This window comes from Dipodomys ordii, unplaced genomic scaffold (assembly GCF_000151885.1).
Source record: "Dipodomys ordii isolate 6190 unplaced genomic scaffold, Dord_2.0 Scaffold125, whole genome shotgun sequence".
Lineage (NCBI taxonomy): Eukaryota > Metazoa > Chordata > Mammalia > Rodentia > Heteromyidae > Dipodomys > Dipodomys ordii.
The window spans coordinates 3,429,446-3,453,662 of NW_012267341.1; the positions used below are offsets into that span (position 1 = coordinate 3,429,446).

The 24,217-nt window shown below is 41.5% G+C and overlaps 1 protein-coding gene across 1 annotated transcript in view; it reads right to left on the bottom strand.

Annotated features, from left to right (window-relative positions):
* Positions 1–24,217, bottom strand: part of Ext2 (exostosin glycosyltransferase 2) — a 117,502-nt gene that overhangs the window by 21,492 nt on the left and 71,793 nt on the right. Inside the window, exons 8-9 of the mRNA XM_013030038.1 lie at positions 15,819–16,008; positions 6,484–6,650 (exon numbers count right to left, since the gene is read on the bottom strand). Of these exons, the coding sequence (XP_012885492.1) occupies positions 6,484–6,650; positions 15,819–16,008 (357 nt within the window). The remainder of the gene's footprint in view (positions 1–6,483; positions 6,651–15,818; positions 16,009–24,217) is intronic.

Genomic DNA, 24,217 nt, shown 5'->3' on the forward strand with positions numbered 1-24,217 from the left:
CAAGCCTCTGAGAAAAAAAGTCTAAATCTTGTTTATATTTATTTGTCCTCAGACTCAGAATCCTTGGCACACTCCTTGGCAGAAAATTCAGGAATGAACAGACTAAACGAAAGACAGTTTACTCCTTTTTTCTCTGATCACTTTTTAAGGAGGTTACCATGAAGTCTAATTCCATACTCATCTGTTTCTATCTTTCAACCACTCTAATAAGAAGAGCGGAACTGTTAGGCATAGTGATACATGCCTGTAATCCCAGTACTTGGGAGATGGAGGCAAGAAGATCATGGGTTGGAGGCCAGTCTGGGCTAGATAGCAATTTCCAGGCCAGACTAAGCTATATGGCATACCCTGTCCCTAAATAAACAAAATAAAATTTTAAAAAAAACTAAAAAGAGGAGGAAGAAGAAGAGAAGAAAAGTGGATAAATTTATTTAGAATCACAGATTATTTCCCCTCCCCTTCTCTCCATGGACACACATATAGACAGCTATAACGTAATATGGAGTCTCAACTCTGAAATTCAATTAGCCAAGTCCCCTCATTACACACGAAACCTGAGCCCTGGGTAATCTGGTCTTCAATTCATTAAAACATCTCTAGGGGGGCTGGGAAGGTGGCTCAGTGGTAGAGCGCTTGCCTTGCATGCATGAGGCCCTGCGTTCGATTCCTCAGCACCACATAAGCAAAAAGAAAAAAGCCAGAAGTGGTGCTGTGGCTCAAGTGGTAGAGCACTAGCCTTGAGCTGAAGAGCTGAGGGACAGTGCCCAGGCCCAGAGTTCAGGCCCCACGACCGGACCCCCCACCACCACCCCCAAAATAAAACCCATCTCTAGGTTTTCTACTGCTAATTGCCATCACCACGGATCACTTGATGATCTGGCTGATTGACCACACCCCTCCCAGCAAACCTTTCAGTTGGCCTGACAGCTGGTCCCCCAGCTGGTCCTCACTGCCTAGTCAAGCCAAGCTAGCTCCCCTGGTTAACAAAACAGAACTCCAACCCTGCTCCTTAATCTGCCCTGACCAACCATACACTTCGTAATACATACTGACTGTGCTCAGTGCCCTTCTCTCAGTGCTTTCTCCCATAAGGAAAGCAGATGGCTCGAAGAGTGCTTTTTTCTCTCATGAGAAAAAGTGGGGCATCCCATGCTATTTTGCTGCCATCCCATGATTCTTTGGGAATATATACTTAAGAAAGGTGAAAACTGGAGGTAACTGCTATTACTTTGTGTAGTCACAAGCAAAATAATACAAACAAATTCTCACACACAACCTCTACCACCTATGGTACATCAGGCTGCAAGAGAAGAGCATCAGACTTTGTGCCTAACAGAACAGTTGTTCCACAGAAGCCCCAATTTTATAACCAGTATTATTCTCCAAAAGTGTTTCACATATCTCAGGTGAAAAACGTCCAACACTTAAGTGCCACTAATAATTTTTTTATGGCTGGAAATGTGGATCAAAGTATGAAAGGAAAAGTAAATTCACAGGTTCATGCATTCAGCCAAGTCTCTGTGGCTCATTTTCGACCATATGTTTTAAACTGTCTGTCAGAGGCGGAGGAGGGGAGCCGGAATAAGTTGCTTTTTATTTCCCAGCTCTTTAGGTCTGAAATAAAAGCAGACAGACTTGAAAAAAAAAATCAAACATTCAAGTAACATTATCCACTGCTACTGTTCCCCTAGGAGTCCCCCACAATGAGTATCAAGAACTCAATAGATACTTTCCTGGTAAAATACATAAACAGATAAATAAATTATCCCAAGCTGAAAAGAATGTCCACATCTGGTAGCTCACTAGAACTTGTCAAACAAGTCAGAAACACGCAGGGCCAGGGAAGATCATTCCTAGCTCCTGACTTCAGGGCTGGAGAGGGAACAGAACATTTCCCAAGGCCCTGTGCCTTCCAACAGGGAATATGACCCCATCTAAACAGGCAAATAACCCCTGTGTTTTCTTCCAAGTAGATAAATAATTATACTGAATACTAGTTCCAAATGTCTGTGTGCTCAAGTCATAGACACTGAAAGAAGAATCCCTCTGGCCTTTCATTCCGAAGAACTTGTTATAGTATATCTTTGAGGGTAAGAGTCAGTGGACATTTAACACCTTAAAGATGCAACTTAATTTCTTTGCACCTCAGTGTCCTTAGCAAAAAAGCATGGAGTGAAGGATGATCTTTGAGGTCCCTTCACATTCTGACCCCGCATTTCTTTTAAACAGAGCTTTCTGAATGGGGTGCTATGAATGGATAACAGGCATGCAGCAAGGAGATCTGATCTTCTCATCTGATTGGCAGTGAGCCCAGGTGTGCGTCTTGACCATGTACCCTGGTATATAGAATTAATATTACCTATTTGTGCTAAGATTTGCTAAAGGCTGGATAAAAGCACCAAATGGCTCTAATAACTTCCTCCTGCAAAGGGATTCTAGAACTCCCAAACAATTACCAAGCTAACAGCCCAGGTGAGTATCCTCTATTGCTGTCTATGGCTTATACCTGCAGTCTCTCAACTATGGCCCACTAGCAGGCTATGGTGCTTGTTGCTTGTGAAAACCATGTTGGAACTCTGGGGCTTGAGTCTATACGTTATACGTTAGGTGAGGCATTAACAGAACTTTGGACAAAGTAATTGCTGGCTCATCCTTGTGTTCTCTGATCTCCTCCATTAAATAACTGATGTGTTCTCCATTCAACATCTCACATGCTAATGCCTATACTCTGTGTTTTTCAGGAAGTGGAGGAATTTGACACTTCTTATGCCTAGCAGTTTGGTACTTCACACGGGATTACACCTTGTAGATTTACCTGATCTTCTGGTTTCTTAGAATGACAATATCTGAAGGGGTTTCAGGAAGTCAATTGGCCTGCTCTCTTGTTTCCAAGTAGGACCTGAAGCCACAATAGATGCTAGAGGACAGCTTTCTATTCCTTTATGAAAAGTTCCTTCTGTCACTGGATTTCTCTAAAATGATTTTGGCACTGGAGTAAAAAAGATCTGTGGCATGTTTTCTCTTCAGTTCTCACATAACAAATATTGTATATAGCTATTTTTTAAATTTAAACTAAGATAATGAATTTAACTGCTGTAGACATGATAAAGGCTATGGGAAAAAAACCCAGAAGAAAAATAAATACTATCACTGGAGGTGAAGCAAGGAAATATTCTGGTTATGTCAAATGAAAAATACTTGGTAACCAAACTCACCTACTTGACCTATTAAATCTACAAATATGAATAAGCCTTCTTTTTAGGTAGTCGTAGAACACTTACCAAAATACACTTCCTACTGGGTCACATAGTCTCAATAAATTCCAAAATAATAAAATCAGCCAGCATATATTTTCTTCATTGTAGAATCACACCAGAAATTATTAAGAAAAAATAAATCAAATAGTTTGACAAAGTAGGCAATGTACTTCCATGTAACTAAGGGTCAAAGGAGATAATACAAAGCAAATTACAAAATATTTAGAACTTAAAGAGAAATATGACACATCAAAGCCTGAGAATGCATTTGAAGCAATGGTTAGGAAAATCTGAGTCCACATATTAGAAAATTAATACTAAAATCAATTATTTAAGCTATCAACCAAAAAATCTAGACAGATCGTAGTAATTTAAATTGTGAAAGTATAGGATGAAATACAACTAGCAAAAAATATTGATTAACTAAATACAGAATAAATATACAAGAAGAAAACCAACAGAATCAAGCTAGATTCTTTGGAAAGACTGTAACACTGATAAACCTCTAATAAGATTCATCAAGGAAAAGAGAAAAGCTGGGTGTGGTGATACACTTCTGTAATCCCAGCACTTGGGAGTCTTCTCCAGCAGGAAGATTGTGAGCTTAAAGCCATCCCAGACTATAAGAGAGGGGAGGGGGGGGGCAGGGAGAGACAGATTACCAATATTGGGAATGAAAAACAGCAAATGATTACAAAGCTTACCAGGGAGTATTACAAAGCTTACCAGGGAGTATTATGAATGACTTTCTGACCAGTATATTTTACAATGTATATAAAAATGAAAAGATTCCTTGAAGAACACAATCTATCAAAATGAACACAAGAAGAAATAGGAAGTGTGAATGGTACCGGACGCATTAGGAAACTGTCAGTACTAAGGTCTGAGGTGCTTCAGGACAACAAAAGGAACCTGCACGGGGAGGAAGAAAGTTTCAGTATCAACTCAGAGCTCTGACCCAGCCATATAAGCAAAGACCTGAGCAACTATGCACATTTCTCTATTGATAAACAACTTTGTTTTTCTCCTCTTCTTTTCGAGTTACTATTTGATCTGGGGTGTTTTTGTTGGTTTGTTCTAAGTGCTGCTTCTTAGAACCAACAGTATTTATGTTCAGAACCAGTAGTTTCTGATAGATGACATGTGGGGCAGAATCTTCAGGAGACAATTTGGTGTCCAACAAACTTTGAGTTAAGTATCAACTCTTCCACTTATTAGCTGTGTGCCTTCGACAAGTAGGCTAAGCCTGTTCGGTCTGAGCACAGAGTAAGAAGAAGAAGACCACCTTGCATTTCCCATTGTAGAAAAGTCCAAGGTGAAGTGTGGCACTGAGGATGCAGATAGGAGCAGGCAAGTCTCACAGTGGAGGAGGCTCTGAAAAGCATCTACTTGGGTAGCTCCTGGAGAAGGTTCTGGTGAACAGGGACCAGGCAGCTCCTGGTCTCACTCCTCTAGGCAGCAGCTACTCCCTAAGAGGGATGTGGAAATAAACCCAAGCAAGCCAAGGGAGTCTCCACACTCCTCTTATAAACTATCTGGCTACAGGATATATTATGAAATGAGCTACGGAGATTCCAGGGTTCAATAGATTTGAGATCTCAAGGCATAACTTCCAAACTAACAGAACTTAGGGAACTGGAAAGTGAAGAGGCAGCCCTCGTCCACCTTGGCCCCATCATTCTGAATGTTCCCCTTGCAATCTCACTTTTGCCACAAAAATAAACACAGTGGTAGAAGTGAAGCCATTATATACAATGAAGAAAACACTGGCAGGAAAAAAAAATTGTCTTTCTCCTTACAACCTGATGAGAGAAACAAGTAGGCAATTTTTTTGGAGGAAAAAAAAGGGAGTAATAGTATGCTAAATGTCATCTAATACCCTAGGTGAGATGCTGTACAAATCCCTTCTTATGAACCAAGATAAAACCAAATGATGAATGCACCTTTCTGTAGCCGCTCCTATGTTTCTCATTAGCCAGTTCTCTAATAACCAGGGTGCCACATATTAATCTATCTTAGAACAATTTCTTTCTCATTGGAATCCAGGGTGAAATATTTTAAAGTAAAACACAACTGGGAAGACTTAAGCTTTGGTGGGTATGGAAGTTCTTATTTCTTCTCACTTAAAATCTACCTTTTTTATTTGTTAAGTGCTGGGGATCAAACTCTAGATCTTGCCGATGTTAGGCAAGTGCTTTTCCTCTGAGCTACATCCCAGCACTAATCTCTGACTTTAGGATTTGAAGACAAATTTCTATAATAAACATAGGTACCAAATATAGCTTCATTTAGCCAAATGTCATGATTTTTTTTTAACAACTCCAAATTCAACAAATCCTGAGTCAATAAAAAAAAAAAAGGTTCCTCTCACCCGAAAGCAAGGTGACCACAGGGGATAAATCTCCAACTTTCCCCTGTGCCTGCTGGAGCTAATTGATTTATACACTCCATTGCACTTTGGTCTGATACCATAGCTGCCTCCTGCAGCGCACGACTCGACTGTCGCCGTCATGCCTCGCACCTACATCCTCCCTGACAGGCCTCATCAACTGCTGTTGCTTCTCACCAGGCCTGGGCTCTGGCACTTTCCCCTGGAGAGACCTTTACTGGTCTCCATACTTAACCCTTGAACCCAACATAATCCATCAGCCACCCCAAATGAGCAGTGATAGAGAATGTTTCTGGGTAAAGACAGGCAGTGGCCTCGCCACTTCAAACTCATCAACAGGATCTGCTTTCTGTTTGTCAGTGTTGCTTCTTTGCTTACTATGTTAAGCAAAGTGATGGCTTCACTTGTTTCTTTCATCAGGTTGTAAGGAGAAAGACAAATTTTTTCCTGCCAGTGTTTTCTTCATTGTATATAATGGCTTCGCTATTTTCACTATTGCTGAGCCTGGCAGCTAGAGTTGGGGAACTTCAATTCTGGGAGATATGATTAGGTGCTTGCTAAATGTAACAGATGCACTTTGGAAAATGTACCCAGGGGACTCTCCTTGGGAGATCCTAAAACCAGGGAGGACACAGTTCTCATTCTGGAATGGGGCTTCCTCAGGTTTTAAAGAACAGTTACCATAACCCACTGTATGTCATGTACATGTGGCCTTCAAACTCTACTGGGAAGTTTAGCTATTATAACTCTAGAGGAGGTATAGCATTCTTTTTCAGAAAAGACCAGCAATAATAGCAGTAGATGTCAATTTACACACACTGCTGAAGGCCTCCTTACCTCATAACCGAACTGCAGCTCATCTGAGGTCAGCATAATGATGTCATCATCAATGGCCAGGACAGCCTCTGTCTCAATTTCATCATATGGGAAGAAGCGGTTGCTCAGCTTGTTTTCAGCTGTCCTCACAACCTTTAATGGAACCCTGATTTTGGGCCAAAGAGATTCTAGAAGAAAAATAAAACAAGGTATTTACTGCTCACCTATCTTGTGAGAGCACTCTACCACAATGAGGTGAAAGGACTAGCTTCTTTCTATCCATGGCTCTCCTCAAGGGGAAAGGTAGGCCAGGCCAGGGACCACACACACACACACACATACATACACACACACACACACACACACACACACACACTTACTTCTATCCTTTCTAATCACACACACACACACACACACACATTTCTATCCTTTCTAATTCCCTGCAATACCACTAATTCTCCATACTGTCTTATCTAGAAGAAACAAATTGGCTTCACTTCACAACTGAGAGGCAGGAAAATAAATGTTCTTTGGCTGACATCACCATGACAGGAAGAGAAAGACAGCCTGGATCCCAGTCTCAGGACCACAGCTGGAATATCAGAACCTACCTCTTCTGTCAGTTTCCTATCAGTGCACTCAGATGTCAGAAGCTATGCTAGGATCAACCACAGGTAGCTTTAGGCTGCTGAGCCCACGCCCCTCTCCCTACCTTCCCAGGATGAGTGCTGCCTTCCTAACCCTACATTTCCTTTCCTAATTTGGGCTCACTAGGATAGGTTTCTCATCATGACCAGTTTACAGAGTAAATATCACATTTCTAGGTTCAGTTGTGTGGGATTTTCTAGTATGTTGAAGAAATAACCCATGACTTGCCTTATATTTTCCCCATTCTAACTTGAAATTATTACAGCAATTCAACCACAGCGTTGTTTATTTTAAATTTTGTTCTTGGCAAATACTTTGTTGGTATAATAGCAATGTTTCTCACAGATGGCAGTTTATTCTTCATATAACATTTGTCAGGTGAGAAGTGGAAAACCAGGTATCATGCTGCTTTTAGAAAGACTATCGTATAATTAGTTGAAGATTTAGTTTTTGTGAGTCTTGAGGCCCTCAAATACCCATGGCCACAATAGAGTCACCAAACTGAAGGAGATGCAAAGCAGAGAGAAAGTCAAAGGGAAAAAGGTCGCCTCGACTGACTATAGTGGAACATCTGACCTACGCATTGTTACAACCTAACAATGAGATGCACTGTTGGATGCTCCCAGGTCTTGGAAGAGGACTATGGAAGACAGAAGCCTGGTGCTTAAGGAAGACATCCATAGCTGCCAACTGTCCTGTGGCCTAGACCCTAAAAAGTGGTCAACTCCAAAAGAAGTATGCTTAAGAAAGAGCTGAACATGAAACCAAAGAAAATGATCCTCTGGGCCACTGTCTTTTAAATGATAACTAATGGATAAAGATGCTCCTGAGTTGGGAGTGGGGACTGGAGAGACAGGGCTGGCAAGGGGGGTGGAGATGGGAAGGGCTGATAAGGGGAAACAAAGGAGGAGGGAACAATGCTTGATAAGAAATGTACTCATTACTTTGCTCATGCAATTGTAACCCCTCTATATGGTATTTTCACAATAATAATAATAAAAGATGCTCCTGGGCACACAAACTGAGGTACTGGAGACTCACCTGTGGTCTGCATTATTTATAAGAAATTAACTAAGTCCCTCTCCTCAGAAATAAGCAGAGAAGGGGACATTAATTCCTCATAGATGTATTGTTATCAAACTTCCTGACAGCATAACTCATTTACAAAGTACCCTTTATATGACTAAGAGAGAAAAGTAACTTGTTCTGCTGGCTAGTATTTAAACCAAAGTCTGCTGACCATTGAAGACCACATACGACCTGCACCATAATACACTTAGCTCTACAGCCCCATGGTTTTCTAATTTGGAATAAACCAGGAAGATTCAATGATTCTTTTCATCCTTATTTTTGCTTGCATTACACCCCTGACTTCAGTTAAATAAAATGCCTGCCACATATATACTGTCACCAGCTTCTTATAAAGTATGAATTATAGTATCTAAAATACAGGTTACAGCTTTATCTAGGAGACCAAATGTTTAGAACCATTCATGCTCTTAAAATCACTGAGAAACCAAAAGTAATTTAATTTACACAGGACAAAGACACTCACTAATCAGTGTATTAAAAACTAAAATGGAGGAAATTCTAAAACACAATTACACATTCCATTGGCCATTAGAACATCTATGTCATTGTCATTTTGTATCATTCCCTGTGACAGAAACAAGATGGGCAAGGGAAACAATGATTCATCCTCCCAAAACCCCTGACTGGATCTCCGCTGAGGTGGTGCCTGACCCACACTTGGAGAAATGCTGTGCTAGACTTAGTACTCAGATTTGGGAACTGCAATGTAGAAGATGAACAAATGGAGCCAACAATTTGGCAGGAGTATTGAGGATAGTTTGGGCAACTGAATCCAGGATTTCTACAGAATGTATAGAGAGACAAAGTGGGCCTATTACCAGATTGTTGCCTTACAGCTTGCAGTTTCATCTTCACTGTCCAGTTTGTGATGCTGGAGATGACCCTGTGAATACTTCTCCTTTGCCAGCTGGCATGATGATAGCCTTTGTCCGGGGAGGGCACTAGAAGGTTGCTATGGGAAGATGGAGTTTTTTTTTTTTTTTTTTGTCTTTCCTTTTTTGGTACTGGGGATCGAACCCAGGACGTTGAGCTTGCTAGGCAAGCGCTTTGCCACTGAGCTACATCCCAGCCCAAGATGGAGTTCTTGATGGCTGGTGTGCTTGCTTTACTCTGCCCCTGCAGTAGGTGGCCAGCAGTAAGCAGGTACTGGCATTCACCTCTAGTAAGTATACATGGCACCTTAGGGGAAGCTTCCCTGAAGTTCTGTTCCTGTCTCCACCAGCAATTCTGTAGAGGCTCACAGTTGGGGTGGCTCCAGAGGAAGTCCACTGAGGCCCCAGTTATTATCCCAGAAAATTAACAGCATCATTTGTAGCAGATTCCTATTGAATTCTGGGGGCATCAAGCAGGAGCGGGAAGGCCATCACTGCTGTCACCGTTGGCACCTTGGCACACTTCACCATCCAATATAACACAGCTCTCCTCGGTCCAACAAAGTCTGAATCTTAGCTCTAGCCACAAATCATGCATTATACATTCTTTTTCTTTTTTCCTTTTTTTTTTTTTTTTGTCATGGGGCTTGAACTCAGGGCATAGGATCTGTCCCTGAGCTCTTTTGCTCAAGGCTAGTGCTCTACCACTTTAAACCACAGCACCACTTCTGGTTTTCTGGTGGTTAATTGGAGATAAGAGTTTCACGGACTTTCCTGCCCATGCTGGCTTTGAACCGCGATCCTCAGATCTCAGTCTCTTGAGTAACTAGGATTACAGGCATAAGTCATCAGTGCATAACACACTAATCATTCTTGATATTACATTTTTCCTGTTCAAATTACTATGTGGCTTCTGATTTTTAATTTCTGACAATTACTTGAGGCAGCCAAGAAAGGTTAGAACCATAACCAAAGGCTGGGTGAATGTTATAGGGAAATTGATTGAGACTCATAGAGGTAAGAAGCCTTCTGATACTACAAATTGTTTTAGGATGGAATGAAATGCCTTCAGCAACACAATATCTTTTTGCTTGAAATGTACTAAATATAGTCAGATTCTACCTGATCTCAGGTGAGGAACTAAACAAGATACTCTTAGGAAAGCCAGAAAGTATAGTAGAAAGAATAGTTTGGGAAATACTTCCAGTCTACTGTTCATGAGCCATGTGATTTTGAACAAGTCAATTACAGTGAACCTGTTTCTTCAGCTATGGAGAAGGTGTAACAGCCCCATCTTTGACTATGACTTTGACCCTGACTATGAATAAAGGTATATAGCAGTACAGTGCCTTGCACATGGTATACATTACTAAATGTCAGCTGTGCCTTCCCTTGAAAGTCTCTATGTACAGAACCAGACTTCTCTCAACTTTAGGTCATGGTGGCAAAGGGGTAGATTTTGCATCAGGTACATCACCTAGACCAACCATCCGGAAGCATCTCCAACTCATGCTTCTTGTGCCCAGTTGTACCTAGGTGGAAGCCCTGCCACAGAACTGAAAATACCACACATGCTAATGGAACTAAAGACACAGAACTTTTGCCATATGAGTCCCACAAAATAACAAATAGTTCCTTTTCCTACTCTACGAAAAATAGGCCAGCTGCTGTGGTTAAGTAGAAACACGTCTCTGCTCTAGATGGAATTGGGACTTTCACTTGTCTACTCCACAGGCTCTCCTACTAGCTTTATCTACATATACCCTCACTTGAGACAGTGCCCATAAAGAGTGAACTTGCCCCTGTGAAGTCTTTGATGGGGAAGTTTTAGAGGGTGATGAAAGCCAAGGGGGATAATATGGGGTACAGATGGAAATGCAGAATGAATCACAGCTTTTTGAGGAGTATGATGACTTTCCCTTGTTCTAAGATTCATCAGGGTAGCAAAAAGTCAGCCTGCACAAAAGGAGCCTCCATTTCAATGGCCTGCTCTCTATGGATAAGCAGTACCCCCAAGGACTCTAGAAAACTTCCCAGATTCTTCTCTTTACTTTGTCAAATAAAATAGGCCTCCATGACAGGGAACGGCCAGTGACAGGATGGGAGGGCAGCAAACCCATGAACATAGACCATCCTGGTATGGAATTTTAGTATTTTAAAAGCATTAGGACTGGGGCAGGAGAGTGAGAAGGGGGCTATAAGGCAGGGAAGGAGAATACATGAGAAAGAGATTTTTCTCCCTGCGAGTGTTTTTCAAACAATAATTTACTTTTCTGACTCTCTGAATCCCTGACAAGAATATGGCTCTTCTTTGTTCTCCTAACTTAGACAAGTGGCAAAGCATGATGACATTCCTACAACTACATGGTTATCTAAATAGACATGGGAACTCAGGGCAAAAGCATGAGCTGTAGATCCTGAGAGCCCTGTGTTTATTGCTGGCTCTGCCACTTGCAGCTTTGTGATTTAGGCAAGTTAATAATCTGAGTTCTTTTACTTTTGTAAAATGCAGACAATAGCAGCTTCCTTGCAGGCTTTTCTGAAGGACTAGAGACACTGTGTATGAAGTATCAGCATAGTTCCATTAGTAGGATAAAAGAAGCATATGATAAACTGTTGGGACAGCAAGTGTCAGGCCATTATCGTCTTCATCAATGGATTATTGTGAAGTCCTAGAATACTACCTCTTTGCTGAGATGTTGAAGAGGTCCAGACAGAGGACATGGAGATGACCCACCAGGCCTGGTCATCATAAGTGATGCAGAAGGAAACAGCATCAGAGCAAGAAATCTATTGTTGAGCTTAGATGGGGGTCTGTTCTCATTATTTCTTTTAATCCTAAATTCAACAGCATTGCTCTGTATCTAGTGTTCCATCCTGTAAATCTCCAACAAGCAAAATAGAAATGTCACCGCCTAGGTATAAAAAGTAACCTAAAACTATGATTTTTTTCAAACATGTTGCTAAATTTATGAAAACCAAACAGCTGAGCCAAGCAACTGAGTACTGCACAGTATGAGGTTTAGTCCTTGTATCAGTGATTAAAAAAAGAAACAAAAAACTGGGGCTCAGAATGTGGCTTAGAGGTAGAGTGCTTCCCTAGCATGCCTGAAGCCCTGGGTTTGATTCCTCAGTACTACATAAACAGAAAAAGTTGCACTGTGGATCAAGTAATAGAGCATTAGCCTTGAGCAGAGAGGCTCAGAGAGAGTGACCAGGTCCCCAAGTTCAAGCCCCAGGACCAAAAAAAAAAAAAAGCTATAATGATTGGCAGTTTTGCTTTTCTATTGGGTGCCATGGGAGATGCAAGCAAAAGGAACTTTTATGCAACTTGGCAAAGATACTGCCAAGTGTTCAGGTTGGCTGAAGAAGAATCCAAGCCTGCAATTCCTATCTACATACAGAACACACTATCTGATCATCACACAAACCTGATCTTCACACAAACTTTGAGCCTGCTTCAGAAGTGTCGAGTTGCTCAGTGCATGGATAGGCTTTATGAACTTACTTTCCCAGAGTTCCAGAATACACTCAAAGAAAGGCAGCTACTTCCTACTGTCCTTTCTGGGTTGACCATCTTGAAAGGCTCAACTAACCCCTTGCTGCCCATTAAGGATTGTGACAGCCACCACCTGAAGCTGGGCGTGGTGCTGATGCCAATTCAAATTTAAAACTGAAATAGATTAAAACTAAAGACTGAGTTATACTACTCAAAATGTATAGTACAATAGCTTCCTTCAGATAGAGGCCAGGAGCCAAGGCAAATAACCTCTCTATCCATCAACTTTGGAAACTGAAGACTTAGAAAAGGGGAATGGGAAGGTACAGGGCTCAAAAGCAATATGACGAAAGCACACTGGAAATTTCAGTTGCCTAATCTAAGTATTTACTTAAACTTCAAACCCAACAATTTAGACATAACTGTAACCAAAAGAAAAAGAGCATTTGGTTGCGATGGAAAATAAAAAAAAAAAGTGGGAATTGGGAAGAATGATGCCTACACTAATCCTCCCAGCAGTAGACATGTTAACCACAATATTTATTTTAGTAAATGCAGAGAAAGTGGAAAAACATCACTTTTGCCTCTAATATTTCAAAGCTTTAGAAAAAAGCTATATATATATGTGTATATATATACATATATATACATATATATATATACATATATATATATATATATATATATATATGCTGTACATGAAAGATCAGATCCATGTGCTGGCATGAGCACCAGAGCTGACAGCCCCAGTTACCAATTGAACAAACACCCCACAGAAGATGAAACATGGTCATGTTCTCCCCCAACAACCACATCACCAGAGCCAGAGCTCTGACCTAAAACCACTGACAGAAAAAAGCAAGTCTATCACAGTGCATGTCAAAATTAGGGCCCGATCAGTTAAAGAGTCTCTTTCTTCCCTAGAGCCAAAGCATTTAAAAAGTAAATGAAACTGCTGGTCAGAAAATTAACCACTATATTTTAGTAAGGTTTGCCCAATAATTAACACTGAATTCCCAGCTCCAAACTCAGGTTCTTGCTCGGCCTTCAGTTACACCAGTGCTGAGGCCTGCACCATACAGGAAGAAAACCATTTCTCCTTTCTCATGCTTGCCCAAACAAGTGATTCAAATTCACAGCAAATGGTTTGCCTTATGCCCAAAGTGGCTAACCAGAGTTTATAAAGAGAAACCTCTTTTGCAGTATTAAGTTTTATTTTAACTGACAAATGACAATTGTATGGGTTTATAGGGTACAGAATGATAGTACATCTCCAGATCCTCTGCACCGCAGCCTGCATTCTGCTGTTCTCAGGCTTGCAAAGCAGGGCTTGGCGGCTTTCCTGCCACGCTGGAGGTCTCTGTACACTGGGGTAAATGCATGTGTTTGAATGCAACGTGACACAGGGACATTCCAGACATATGAGGGGCACACAGTCTTCTGTCTTAAACACGACTGTTAGCAATGCAGCACCATCTAATTCACTTCTCTGGAGAAAAGTGACACTATGGACAAAATCAAGTGACTCAGGAGAGACTTTCTCCAGTTTCCTTTCCTTTACAACTCCTTTCCTTTCCTTTTTTTCCCTTCCCCTTGTCACTTTCTTCCTCCCTTCTTAAGTGATATGAATATCTTCCTTTTTCACCTCCCCATTTCCCCCTTTATTATTAATTAATTAGTTAATTAATAGAGATAGAATCTCATTATGTAACTCTGGCTGGTCTAAAACTCACCATCCTGCTTCTGTGTTCCAAGGGCTGGGATTTTATGCCTGAGACACCACCCCTTCCTCCCTCCACCCCACCCCTGCCCCCACTCTCTTTTATTTGTTTTAAGAATTGAACTAACAAAACAAAAATTAGTTGGCTATAATGTTAAGCGAAAGAAGAAATCTTGGTACCAGTAGCTAGTTAATGTTTTAAAAGGCATAATAGAGGATGCTCATTCAAAGTAGCTAATTTATTTACTCACATTGTACATCTCCAGACCTAAAAAGAGACATCCTTTCAAAGAACAAAAATCCCACAAAGAACAACTTTTGAAATGTTTCAGGAGGCAGTAAAGAACCTTCTTGAGCAAATTCTGACTTGCCTAACCGAGACAGAAATACAGTCTTCTTCCAGCCTAGACTCCAGATCTACTACTGGTAGTCTGCAGGGCTCTCTGGACTTCAGCATAACCAATTAAAAGGACTAGCCATAAAAAGTGCAGATACTACTGTCGGGCAATAAACTAGACCTTATCGGTGACAGTGGTGCACATTACAAACTTCAAACTCATTCCTTGCCCTAATCCATCAGAAACTTCCTGGCTTTAATGGGCTATAAATGGCGAGAGCTTTGAAGTCCTTGGGATTAGGATCAGTAATAGACAGACTGAATGAGAAACTAAATGCAGGTGGAACGTACTCTGCATCCCGAATTAAAAACAAATCCAATTAATCAAGTAGTCCTCAACCTTAGCTGCCAGCCAGCAGGTTATAGGGGTGGCCGAGTCAAGGAGCAAAGTGATTAAGGGAGACCAATGGCAGCTTCTAGTAAGAGTCTCCTCCAGGACTGACTCCAGGTCTGCAGGCCCTTTGCTGCTGGCCTTCCAAATCAAAAGTGAGTCCATCCTTTTTTCTTGGTTTAAAGGAGAGCACAGAGCAGAGATAAGAAGGAGAAAACTAATGCATCTTAAACTGAGTTCTCATGTAAACAAATCAGCTTGGGATGGCAAGGAAGGCTGAGACCTGTTTTTCCCAAGGCCGACAGCCTTTGATCCTATTGATTCCTAAGCCCTCAAATACTTGTGCACAGAGTACACCAGGGCTGAAGTTAAGTGGGCCACCCTAGAACAAGAATGAGATGACTTAAAACACTGGGGTCATGCTGTCTAAGAAATGGAATTGCTTTTTTTTTGGGGGGGGGTCCGGTCGTGGGGCCTGAACTCTGGTCCTTGGCCCTGTCCCTTAGCTCTTCAGCTCAAGGCTAGCGCTCTACCACTTGAGCCACAGCGCCACTTCCGGCTTTTTTCTTTTTGCTTATGTGGTGCTGAGGAAGCGAACCCAGGGCCTCATGCATGCAAGGCAAGCGCTCTACCACTGAGCCACCTTCCCAGCCCTGGCATTGCTTTTTGACAGAGCAGGAAAGTTTAGGTGGAAGAGGGGATGCAAGTAATTTGGCCATGAAGGGCAATACAGCTGAGAGCTGCAGGAAAGACCAAGCCAGGCCTCCCTGAGAGCACTACTTCCCCATTCTGCTTACCTTCTGGAGGGTTTTTGTTCTGATTATTCCAGACCACCAGCAACTTGGAGAGACTGGGTACCTTTGACACTTCAGTGATGACCCGGAAGAGGCTCTCCACACGGTCGTAGGTGAGGACAATGGCGGTGAAGCCTTGAGACTGTGGTGGGATCAGCGGAAGGAAGAGGGGGTTGTTCACACTGGCCCACTTCTGCAAGAGGAAAGGCAAGTGCAGATCAGAGGATCTACCGCAGTGGAGCTGACCCAGCACCATCACCACTAAAACTGGCTGTGACAGGCTGGCAATTTTTTCCCACAATCAACCTAAGAACCAAGCTACTGCTCCAAGTCTTCTTCTCAGGCCTCCTTATGGAAGACTTTGGTTCTGATAACACTAAAAGGATCTGAGATTTCCAGTTAAACATGGCAGGTTAAAGACATGTACTGGCTTCCAGTTTGGAGAAGGCTTCCAGTCCCTCTCCAAACCACTGGCACGGTAGTTGATGACTGTAAAAGAGACAGCAACCATAAGTTTAGCTCCTCCATTCCAGCAGACTGAAAGGGATCAGAGACTCAGAATGTAAAATGTGAGTGCAGAGGTAGGGTTGAAGGCAGGAGAACCAGTTAAAACTATGTGTCAAGAACAGTCAGAGACCCAGATACCCAAACCGTCCCTTTATCCCACTCAGCCAGAATAATGTTCCTTCTCTCTTCCTAACTGGAGCAGGGAGAGTTATTCCCCTGGTCAATGGAAGTCCTAGACCAGGAAATACACGCATGGCTAAGAAAATCCAGGACAAAAATCTACATGCTAAATGTGGAGCCTTCTTCCCTCTTCTATTCCCAACACACTAGGAGCTGTGAGGCAGTGCCTCCCCCACCCAGCCAACTCCCAGGGAAGCCCTCCAGGCAGTAAGTAGCCCGCACACAAAGAACACTTCTGATCAGCTTTTAGTGCCTCCTTAATCATGAACAGATTCTAGAATCACAGTTATTTCGAGAGCATCTTCAGCAAGAACAGCGGAAACTGAAGGAACAAAGCAAAAAGAAACTCTGAGAAAGCAGAGACAATAGCAGAAGCAGAAGAAGCTAAACATCAGCAACAAATGACATCCTCGGGAGGCAGGACATTCACCAGAGAAACAGTAATAAATGGCTATTTTTACTTAAAAAAGATCAATCAGAGACCAGATAAAACTCTTGGATATTAAAAACATGATAGCATATAGGTTTTTTTTATTTATTTAAAAAGAATTCAAAGATGAACATGGCAAAATATTTCAGAGTGGACAATAAAAAGAGTAAAAAAATAGGACAGAAAGAAAGAGAAAACTCACAATGTCCAACATCCATTTAATGGGTCGGGAAAAAGACAACATAGAATACAGATGTGATAGATTTATCCAAGAAATTAAGCATGTTTTCAGTATAAAGATGTCAAAGGCATGTATTTCCAGACAACAAGGGTCCAATAAATGGCCAGCACAGTGAAGTTAGAAACAAAAGAGACAAAAATAAACAAAAGAAAGAAAAAACAAAAAGAACTACCGTGTCAAAGCACAACCCTTCTCTATACAGAACTGAAGAAGTGTTCACAAAATTTATCATACACTTCTCCGAACTCAGTTTGAAAGTTGTTTAAAGCTTAAAAAGTAAGGAAAGATGGGGCTGGGAAGGTGGCTCAGTAGTAGAGTGCTTGCCTTGCATGCATGAGGCCCTGGGTTCGATTCCTCAGCACAAGCAGAAAAATCCAGAAGTGGTGCTATGGCTCAAGTGGTAGAGCACTAGCCTTGAACTGAAAAGCTGAGGGACAGTGCCCAGGGCCAGAGTTCAGGCCCCATGACCAACAACAACAACAAAAAAAAGTAAGGAAAAAAATGCTATCTCTTTCCTCGGACTAGAATGTTAAGTAATTTAAATATAGCAACACAAGCAAAAATATCTTTGTAGTAGCAATATATTGGAAAAATTATTAAAATATTCTTATACCTTTCACTGCTTCATTAAAGTGTAAGTTATGTAATTCATCTATTTAAAGAACACGATAGCTTTGTTACATTGTATTAATATTGTTATCATAACAATGTTAATTTATAGATTAGTACATATATATATATAAATTTATAATATTGGGGCCTCCTGCTCATAGACCTAGCATATCTTTTTATTTGTCAGAATTAATGTAGGTTTTGTAAGTTTTAAAAAAATGGTGGCAAAGTATATAAACTTTCCACTTAAATCATTTGTAAGTATACAATTTGGTGTCTTAAATTTCACTCACATTCATATGTGACCAGAACTAAACCCTATCTCCACCAGGAGGAGAATGTGAAAAGTCCTGTCATTCTGGCTGCCTCACACTAACTTCCCCCTGGATTCCTGAGGTCCCCTATCAATCTCATCCATACCACTGACGGACACCCATCACCAACCACATGCGACAACAGCTGCCTGCCAGATGCAACAGTATGGGATAGGAAACATACACAAACACATGGAGTACACATGGGATGGGAAGTCAGAGAGCCTGAATGGGGTTCCTGGTGGCCTAATGTACCAGGGTATTAAAGTCAAAATGTCCACCAAATGCCATCATTAGACTTTACAATGCAGAGAACCAGTAAGAAGGTGGTCTTCTCCATGGTGACCTGTTTCCATGAGCTCACTCACTGACTCTGAGCTGTAGTCTTAGAAGGTGCCTGGTTAGTATTTATAGCCTAGTATCTGATAATAGAACCCTTTTGTGTTTTCTGCTTTAAGTTTTATTCTTCATGTCTTCTTGACCTTTTTCCCCCCACTAGGTATAAGGCTCAGGGTTTGGGTGCTGTCCCTGAGCTTCTTTTGCTCAAGGATAGTCCTCTACTACTTGAGCCACAGCTCCACTTCTAGCTTTTTTGGTAGTTTATTGGAGTAAGAGTCTCATGTACTTTCCTGCCCAGGCTAGCTTCAAACCATGCTCCAATCCTTAGATTTCAGACTCATGAGCAGCAAGGATTCCAGGCATGAGCCACTGGTGCCTGGCTTCTTCCTGACTTTTATAGAAACTGATGTCAGTAAGTAGTAATGTGTTTTGAGTCACAAATAATCCCACGGGACAGTTTAAAAGTTCTATCTGCCTCTGCTCTCTATTCCCTCCCCTGACACGACCCAATATCCACTTAAAAAACACCATTTTAAGTGGAAAGGATACAAAAAGGACTTTTTAAAAAGAAGTATATAAAATAACTTACTGTGTGATACTAGGAAAGATTTCCTGAGCAGTTACTAAGTGCTACTAGGCCCACATATATTAGCTCATTTGAGACTCACAACAACCCCCAAGACAGATATGGTTACTGTTCTCAGTTGACAGATGATGGGAGTGTAGGATTAGGAACAATGAAGGACATTCAAGGTTATTCAGCCAATAAGAGATGAGCTGGGAGGCAGCCCAGGCAGTCTGACTCCAGGACTCACATGGGGTGGTCTTCAGCCCCTCCCACGCAATCCTGCAAACATACTCAACAGAGTCTGGGGCAAGCATCAGTGTTTTATACACTCCAGCATTCACCACTTCTAGCTCTTCGCTTAAAAAAGAAATCATGAAAATTCTTGACCCATGTTATCAATTCTGGGCCAATAAGCATGAACCCACTCTAAGATGATGACTGAGAGTACAAGGAACAAAAATGCATTGAACGTATAACCCAGAGACAAACTAAGCACATAAATTTAAAAATGTAAATAAATATACCACTGACACAGAAGGAAAAACTATTAGAACGCCAACAAAATGAGGTCTGTGCTTTGGGAGAGGAGAGGAGAACACCAACATACTTAAGTACTTTTTTGACAGAAGGAGAATAGTTCCCCAAGTCATGCAAAACTTAGTTTCATAATAAGCCCTGGGATTTAACTGGAGGCACCCACCAAAGGCACCCCAGCTCTATTAAATGTGCTGCCAAGAAGAAAGAACCTAAGTCTCTGGCAAGATGATAGATGTGGTCTCATCCCATGTGCCAGCTCCATTTGGGACATGGATGGGCAGAGAAGGAGAGGACAGGAAGGAAGAACTGGCTTCGAAGGGGACTGGTGCTTTCCACACTAGCCAACTGCATTCCAAGCAGGGCTGGAAAACTAGAGAAGGTAGCATGCAGGGAGATAGAAGCATAATAAAGACTGAAATCTGGCCAGTAATTGCTCATAACTACAGAGACTAAGATGAACCCAGAAGGCAACATAAGAACTACTGATGGAACAACAAATCACTGATGTTCCATTATTGGCGAAACTGAAGCAGATCAATTCCCCACTATGGAACATGTGGCCAGTGACGATGAAAATGATTCTGAGAATCTTAAGACTTTATTATGCACCCAGGTTCTTCACTCACCAGTTTGTAACCTGGACAAAGTACTTCACCTTTCTTGTGCCTTGGGTTCTCTAGGTATAAAATCCTAATAACAATACTACAGATTTTCTAGGTAGTGTTTATGAGCACAAATGAGGAAATGCATAAAGCACCTGGCATATGCCAGTATTGAAGAATGGTGGTCAAGGGTTGACCTAGTCTGAGCATCTGCTGCCCTGCATTTCTCAAAACTGTTCAGAATTAGCATGAGATGTTATAGAGATATGTAACCAAAGGAGTGAACATGGACCTTGCCATTTATTCATTTTGTAACATTTAAAGTTGCATCTGCATCAGTTTTCTCAGCTACAAAATGGGGACTATGAAGTAGCTATCTCCCTGAAGAATAATGACTATAGGAGCTCATGTAAAGAAGCATTTAGCATAGAACACTGTGAGCAGTCGTGTGAAACAAATACAAATCACTCCTGACCTTCCTAATTTGTGTTCTTGTCTGCTAAAACACTGTACTAGCAATTCATCAATCATTCCTACTAGGGTTACTTCTGCTCATAGGTCAGTCAGTCAGTCAGTCTATCAGTCAGTTAGCCTATATTTCCTGACCAGATTCTATAAGCCTGCAATAGAGATGAATACAGTCCTCAAAAAACTATGGTCACCAAACTGAAGGCTTGGAGAGGCAGAGGGAAAAAAATCAAAGGGAAAAGGTATTCTCAACTGACTGTAGTAGAACATCCAACCTGAGCACAGTTACAACATAACAATGAGCACCGTTGGCACCAAAGCCAGGTGCTCCCATGTATTGGAAGAAGGCCTATGGAAGAGAAGCCTTGTGTGTAAGGAAGACATCCATAGCTGATCCAGACCCTAAAAAATGGGCAACTAAAAAAAAAAAGTGGGCTTAAGAAAGGGCTGAACTTGAGACCAAAGTAAACAACTTTGGGGCTACTTTTTTTTAAATGGTAACAATTGTTAAATCTAGTTTCATTCCTGACACATTATCTGTCATTTTCTTTGGGATAAAGATGTGGTACATGAACTGAGAGATTGGAGACCTGAGTACTGTATTACCTATGGTGGGAAAGATGGCAAGGTAAAAAGATAAATTACAGTGCAAAAAAAAAAGTAAGTAATAAAAGAATGTATAAAAAGTACTCCCCAGGTACAAGTACAGAATCCCATACAATCACCTCCATCTCTTGGGAGAAGATAAGGAAGCCATCCTTGAGGACAATCTTCAGGTGCAGGCTGGTCAAAGAAGCCCTGGGCAAACTAAGTGGCAAGTGCAAAGATTCAAGACTGGTTAAGATCCAGCAGGGTCATAGCCTACTGGAGGAGAGAGAGGAGTAAATGCAAAAACTCAGAGACAGGCTGTTTGAAGATATATCCTGAAAAATCTTGTATGACAGAAACCTTTTTAATGTCATACCATTAGTTCTTCATTTTGTTTATATGTTTCTTTGGAAATGTTCTTTTCCTGAGTATTGCTTTATGTTCTATTTCAAAAGATCACAAGTAAGAAGTCCTGTTCTGCAGATAGGCTTTGGTGCCAACAGCTTTCCTCTCCTCAAGCATAATCCCATTTGCCTACAGAGCTCAGCGACAGGGTAGATGGACAAAGGCAATTTAATTGGGGTGCATGCCTTCATAGGCACTCCACTCCACTGGAGTAAAGTCAACAAACCAAGCCCCAGAGAATAAAACTACTGGAGAAAGCCATTTCAAAAACGACATTTAGTCACCTCTGAAATACCTTTCAGAACTGACCCCCTGCTGGCCGGTCATAGAGAGTGTCTACAGTCTGGGACCTCTTGACCCCACTTTCTGCAGGAAATCAGGCAAATTTAAACCTCCATAATTTACTCAAGACTCTGGCTTTTGCCAGGGAAAGGGCAAACAATGCTGGCAATTAACCCTGTTGCCTGATTAAGTCTCCAGTGTGGTGAGATTGGCTATGAAACCAGGCAACCAGCCACAAAGACCTGGAAAAGGGGCAAAAGCTGTGTGACATAGCTGTACCTCCTGAGTCTTGGTACCAATGGAAGTTCCAAACATGCTCCATGCAACTGCTCACTCAAAAGACAGAAGGTGATTCCAGAAATGTGTATTATTCTGACAAAGCACTAGCCTTTGAACCAAAATTCTTCCCTCATTTCTAACAGACTTCCTTCTGATCCTTCACTTCTCACTCTTCCAATGAATAGAAGCTTCTATAATATTTAAAAGTTTCAATCAGAAGTCCGACATTGTTCAATTGCAACCAGACCAAAGTAGTCCATGACAGCTGTCACATAACAAAGCCATCTATAGGGAACGTCTTTCCTTCACTTAATGAAGGTGTATGAGCTCTCTGCAAACCAGCAGAGAGTTGTGGGCCAAGTTTCAGGATGCTTTGGAAGAGAGGCCTTGGGAGACCAAGCTGAAAGTCAAAACCAGTCCAAGGAGTTCCAAACCTGGGCAGCTAGCTGTGCCTTGGCAGCTCTGCAAAAAGGAAGTTATGTGCTCCCTTCTGCAATCCTTGCAATCTTACGGTTGAAGGGTCACAGCAGCCCTATCTGAGCTTAACCAAAGCCACACTGGACAAGATTACCCTTCAGAAGACAGAGGAAAGGAATGAGGGAATGGTCTTTCTGGAGCTTCTTGGGAATTGTTAAATCAAGAGCAAGGAAAACCACATTTCATGAGCAACTACAGTATTCTTTTAGCCTAACCAAGATCAAACATCATCATGGGAGAGACCAAGCTGCAAAGCAGGATGATTCAAAATCTAATTACTATTACCCCCATCTCAGAGATTCTTTATGTCACAATGCATTTTCATGGGAAAATAGGAGACTTTGGCAGACAATTGTGTCAACCCACATTTGATTTAAATGCAAGTATTTGCCTGAGCAGAAAAGGGAGAAGTCAGAGAAGAAAGGAAGAGAGGAGGACAGGCCTGTTACACAGAAGCTCTTAGCTCCTGGTAATGAGCAGCCTTACCTATTCCTACCTTGATAGAAAGGGCAGCTTTCTTAGTTGTTTTGAAGTTATCAACCCTTACCTCAATGTGGTTTCAATTATGAATTACCAGACTAAAAGGGGGGAAAAGCTTTGATTTATTCTTTTTTGCTCCAATTATGCATGATGTGTTTCCACGGAAGACTTTGAAAAGTATTTCATCATGCCTCTCATCCTGCAGTGGTCAAAGGGCAAAACCAAAAGGAGTTAACCCTTTTATTTCCCCTCTCAGTTCAGGGGCTCCCTATTAGTGGACATAGGCCAAGACCTCTGAAACAAACAAAGCAAAGAGAGGGTTAAGCACTGGCATCATATTACTAAACGCACATAAGGGTGGCGTCCCTTGTCCACAATGGTGAGATGATATTTACGTTAATGGTTACTGGGAGATTTGAAAGGGGGCAATCAGTAATGTAGCCCATGCTGCCTTAGCCATTAAACTTCTACAGCCCCAACTACCTACAGCATTCTCTCAGGAGTGCTCTGACTTTGACCCAAGCATGTCTTTAAGCAAAATCTCTTAGCTTGAGAGAGAAAAGATTTGGGGATAAGTCTGATATCTACCTGTGGTCTCATGACTACAATCCAGTTCACTCCAAAATAAATGGTTGTTCTAAAAACAAGAAAATACTGATGGCCAAATCTCCCTGATTGCACATGAAATAGACATATGGAAGATGAAAAAACTCAAAGGCTAGAGGCTCTCTTGGGGTTTCAGACTCTAAGTAAAATAGTAAGCTATCAACTCAAAATTCCTGCAATTTATTTACAGAATTTCTTCAAAAATAAGTTTTTACATGGTGGGGTAGCATGCATCTGACCACATTTAGAAGCAATGGAGTAAGAGGTATGATGTTCCTCTGATCTCTAAAGACACTAAGCCACAAAGATGAACTAAGGGTCACAGAGCAGGCGAAATGTTCCTACTGCACTTTCTGTCTTTTCTTTTCTACATTTATAAAGATGAGCTTAGACAAGGTCTGTGTCCACTTCTACCAACTCAGGGCCACAATCAATCTAGTCTTATGTGATATGAATCTGGATCATGACCCATGTGGGGTGGCTTGTG